Source organism: Lepidochelys olivacea (genome assembly GCF_965140295.1).
Source record: "Lepidochelys olivacea isolate rLepOli2 genome assembly, chromosome: 1".
In the NCBI taxonomy this organism is placed as follows: Eukaryota; Metazoa; Chordata; order Testudines; family Cheloniidae; genus Lepidochelys; species Lepidochelys olivacea.
The window spans coordinates 265,290,164-265,294,586 of NC_140411.1; the positions used below are offsets into that span (position 1 = coordinate 265,290,164).

The 4,423-nt window shown below is 47.9% G+C and overlaps 1 protein-coding gene across 1 annotated transcript; it reads right to left on the reverse strand.

Annotated features, from left to right (window-relative positions):
* Positions 1–456: 456 nt before the first annotated feature.
* GPRC5A (G protein-coupled receptor class C group 5 member A) lies at positions 457–4,040 on the reverse strand. Its single transcript, XM_084617644.1, has 3 exons — positions 3,005–4,040; positions 1,866–1,924; positions 457–1,121 (listed from the first exon to the last, which is right to left on the reverse strand). Exons 1-3 carry the CDS (start codon positions 3,933–3,935, stop codon positions 1,029–1,031), a joined length of 1,083 nt encoding a protein of 360 aa, XP_084473770.1. The 5' UTR covers positions 3,936–4,040; the 3' UTR covers positions 457–1,028.
* Between the last annotated feature and the right edge of the window lie 383 nt (positions 4,041–4,423).

A 4,423-nucleotide genomic window follows, 5' to 3' on the forward strand; every position in this document is an offset into this window, starting at 1 on the left:
TTTACAAAATGCATCGCAGACTCCAGGAAGAGTCAACTCTGCAGACTCATCACTACTGGAAGGAACCAGAAGTCAATTTCAGAAAGGAGGTCTGGGACACTGAAATCAGGTTAGGAAGATCAGAGTTCTAGGGACTAGGAATCAGTGCTGGGAAGGAGCAATGTGGGGGTGCTGGTGGTCAGTGCTGGGAAGGTTGTCTTGGGGGCAGAATTTGGGAATCAGTGGTGAGCAGCATGTCTACAGAGGGAGCTGTTAGGAGAGCTGGTCAGGAAATGTGGAAGGTTTCAAAATTTCAATGAAAAATAATGTCCCCAAAACTTTTCATTAATTCCCCCCCGGCCATTTTCCAACCAGCTCTATTGGGGGATAAAGTTGGGATGAAAGAAAGAAAGAAAGAAAGAAAGAAAGAAAGAAAGAAAGAAAGAAAGAAAGAAAAAGAAAATTCTCTTTGCCAGCCAGCTCTAGTTGTCAGTCAGTGCTATGGAACTGGAGATGGGAGAAACTGCAGTGCTTGGGTGGATCAGTGCTGTATGGGTCAGGTACTTTCAGCAATACATGAGACTTTGGTACCTGGGTGGGGAGGCAGTCGGAAGGTGATTGCTGAAAATTCCTGCTTGTTTTAGTTTACCAGCTGGCAGTGTGCACAAGAATGCCAAGGTGATCAGGACTGAGTGGCTTGGGGTCAAAGTCTCTGCTGAAAAGGTTCCTGGGCCTTACAGCAGGAAGCTCTGGAGCTATCAGGAACCCACTGCCTCTGGACAAGAACAGCTGAGCTCAGTCACATGACTGAGGGCAGGGAACTGAGTGAACAGGGGCAGGCAGGGGGATTGCTCTGCTGGATGAATGTAAGGGAATTAAAGTGCTGCATGTGTAAAGCCAAAGGGAGGTGGGGAAGAAAAAGGGCCCGTCCCTTTCATCAGCCGCAGTCCTATCAGTCTGGTTCTGTCTCTGTTTAGCAGGATAGAAGCAATGGCCTTTCCCTGAGCCCCTACTGCTTGTATGTAGTCTCTTGGCTCATCACTGGGCTGTTACTTTGTGCCTTGCCCGCCGGTGTAATTCTTGTACGGACTGACCCAGGTTTTAGGCCGGGGGATGGAGAACTCCTGCTGGGGTTTGAGGCTCTGAAAAGGAAACAATCATGCGATCAAACATCAGAGCTGGAGAAGAGTAAATGGGATGAGAATGAGTAAAAGGGGACCTGGTACACTGTATCAGGAAACACTTCCCGAGAGCACAAGCTGTTAGGCTGTGGAGCAGTCTCCCAAGGGAAATGGCAGAAGCCACATTGCTTATTGAGCCCTTTGAAACAGGACTGGACAAAGTACTCTAGAATAGACTATGGAGAACAATCCTGTATTGGGCAGGGTATGTGCAGGGCAGGGAGTATGGCTAAGACATGAACTATTAGGCCTAGCCCAGCTCTGACAGATTCTATCATCCCTGGTGGGAAAGTGAGTTTTCACTGAGGCAGGTAGGGAGCTGTCCGTAAGTTACACATTGCATTAGGGATGGGTGGGTCCTTAATTTTGCATGTTTGTTTCAGCGTTCCAAGGGGGTGAGTAGTGGGCCCTGACAGTCACCAAAATTATGTGTTACACAATTTAGGGAGAGCCCCTCGCCTGCCCAGGATTGATTACACTACCACTCCCAATAGCCAATGAATAGTGAGCGGGGATACACCACAGCCTCACTCAGACAGGGCCACCCTCTCGCCAAATGAACACATCAACCCCAATTCCACCAAAGATTCCTCAGCCCCAGGGCTTGCCCAGCTCTGCCTATCCCATACAGAAGGCAGCTTCATATAAAGCATCCTGTTCATCCCATTTCCCTGGTGAAATAGATGAAGGAAGGGATGACTTTACCTCCATCTGAAAGTGAGCAGAATGTGGGACGTAGCGTGTGTCCCCGTTGTATCCTGGGCCTAAAAAAAAAAGGAAAAGAGAAGAAGGCAGACAGTAAGTGTCACTGTGCCACCATGACAACACCATGACAGAGGGGGCCCAGTGCTGTATGGAGAACTGCCTCTGACTGTCCTCTAGGTAACCAGCAGGCAGGAAGAGTGTGAATTCCACAGGTGATTTTACCGTTTCCCATTTTCTTATCAACCAGAGACTGATAGGAAGTATCTTAAGTAAAAGGACATGGTAGGGCTAGGGGCATTGAAATTACTCTCTCTTCTTCCATAGCTGTTGTCCTCCTCACATCCCAGATCCCTACACACAAAAAATCCTCCCGTATGCAGACTTCAACAGAGCCCTCCACCCCAGAGCTCCTCACACACACACACATGCATGACCCCACTGAAGTGTTCAGTGGGAGGGCATGTCTTTTCCCTAATACATTCCTGGGAGACTGCGATGGGAGTCTGCCATCCAGGGCATGAGTGTACTCTGACCAGCAGATCCACACCTTGCGAGTGATCACTTCCTTACCCTTGGCCCTGGGAAGCATGAACTGACATGTGATTTGGCCCTGTGCCACTGTAAAAGAAATTCCCACAGAAAAGATTTCCCCCACCCCCAGATAATTTTATTTTCTAAGTGGGTCTTGGAAACTAGATCAGAACTGGGAGAAACAGTTTACCAGAGTGATCTGGATAGCTCTGCAAATCCCCAATGCTGATACTAGTGAAAAACAAACAAACAAAAAAACTGCCCAGAATGTTTACTCTTCTGGTTTTCCCAACTTTCAACAGGGTCTCTCCCAGATCACCTCTGTGTCCTGATATTCATGTAATCTCCTGCTCGCTCGCTCCTCTCCCCCATTCTTAGCCTCCTTCTTGTCCATAATCTTTCCCTCTCTCCAGGTTGGGAAGTTCTCTTTCACCTGTGGTTTCCCCATCCATCTGGAACTCTCCCTTTTCCTACCTCATTTACTGTCTTCAAATCCCTTCTTAAAACCACTCTATACCTTCGAACTCATGGTTGGTGCTGTCTCTCTCTCTTCTGCATTCTATGGCACTGCAAGCAGGGATGCTATATAACAATACACTTCATCATACCTGTTGTGGTCTCCTCCTTGATATAGGCTTGGTTCTCCACTCCAAAGCTCTGCTTCATGAGTTTAGGTTGGCAAGAATAGTTTTCTGGAGGGTAGTCCTCAGGATTGCGTGGGCTGGTGAAGAAGCAGAATTCAGGCACCATGTACATCATCAGGAAGACCCATCCGTTGGACACCAGAGCGATGCTGATGACAGGATCATCCCAGATGGGCTGTTTCTTTAATTCTGGGTTGCCTCGCATGAGCATGGTGATCCACACCACCCAGATGGCTATGGAGAACAGGCCAGTGACATAGATATGTGCTCCATGCCTCTTCCAGCCTTTGTATGTCCCACAGAAGGTGAACATGGAGACCAGGAAGGTGAGCGCCATCAAGAGGAGCACGTAGATCAGAAGCATGACAAAGTCCATATTGCGTTGTTCTGGACTCATCTGAGTAAAGTTCATATTTTGTCTGGCCACTGTGACGACTACATACACTATGGCTATAATAATCTGCACTACAGTGAGGCTAATGGCAATAACTAGCAACACCAGGTAGCAAAAGGGGGCCTTCCCCCTCACCAGTTTGACAAGGTTGAAAGCATGGGTCAGGAGGCAGGAAAAGCAGAGGGCGAAGAGGACACCAAAGAGAAAGAAGCGGGTGGGGCCGGTCCGGACATTGAGTTTAATGATGAAAGCAAAAGTGAGGCTGAAGATCCCTAGGGTGCCTAACAGGAAGAGGAAATAGATAGGGATCATGCTTCGCTTGGTGGAGTCTTGGACCTTACCAGTGAAGATGAGTAGCAAGAGCATGAAACTGATGGTGACAATGACACCAGCTGTAGCCAGTGTTTCCAGGACGATGCCCCAGGCTTGTTCAGTGTCACAGAGTAAATAATAGTCAGAGTCAATGTTCTTGTTGCAGCCTGGAGGAGGTGTGGAAGCCATGGTGACTCACAGAACAGCCCTCAGCTGAGAGTTGGGTTTAGCGTGTGGAGCTGGGTAGTGCTGGTGTCCGACGATATACAGGAGATCAGACGAGACGATCTAGTGGTCTCTTCTGTCCTTAAACTCTATGACTCTATGAATATTCTTCCAAAGATCTGCAGAAGAAGTTGAGACACCAATGTAGCATAAACCTTGTTTAGTTTTACAGCAGCTGGGGAAAGAAGGAGGATAGGATCCGATACCTATTTCTATTTGTAAGTCAGGCTATTTGTAAGAATTACTGCATGACAACTAACCAATGGCTGGTCTAGTCTGGCATAACAATCTCTGACAGTGGCAGGTGCCAAGCAGACCTTAGAGGAATGTGAATCACTCCCTAGCCCCACCTCAGAATGTCTCTAATTGTGCAATACTCTAATGGGGAGAGTTTTCTTCTGGACTCTAGCTGAATGCTGTGATGCATAAAGATTGATAAACCTTGCAACTCT

Coding starts and splice junctions, on each gene's coding strand:
- GPRC5A (XM_084617644.1), bottom strand. CDS start 3,935: ATGGCTTCCACACCTCCTCCAGGCTGCAACAAGAACATTGACTCTGAC. Junction 1,925..3,004: donor CAAGGAGGAGACCACAACAG/GTATGATGAAGT, acceptor TTTTTTTTTTAG/GCCCAGGATACAACGGGGAC. Junction 1,122..1,865: donor CTGCTCACTTTCAGATGGAG/GTAAAGTCATCC, acceptor TTTCCTTTTCAG/AGCCTCAAACCCCAGCAGGA.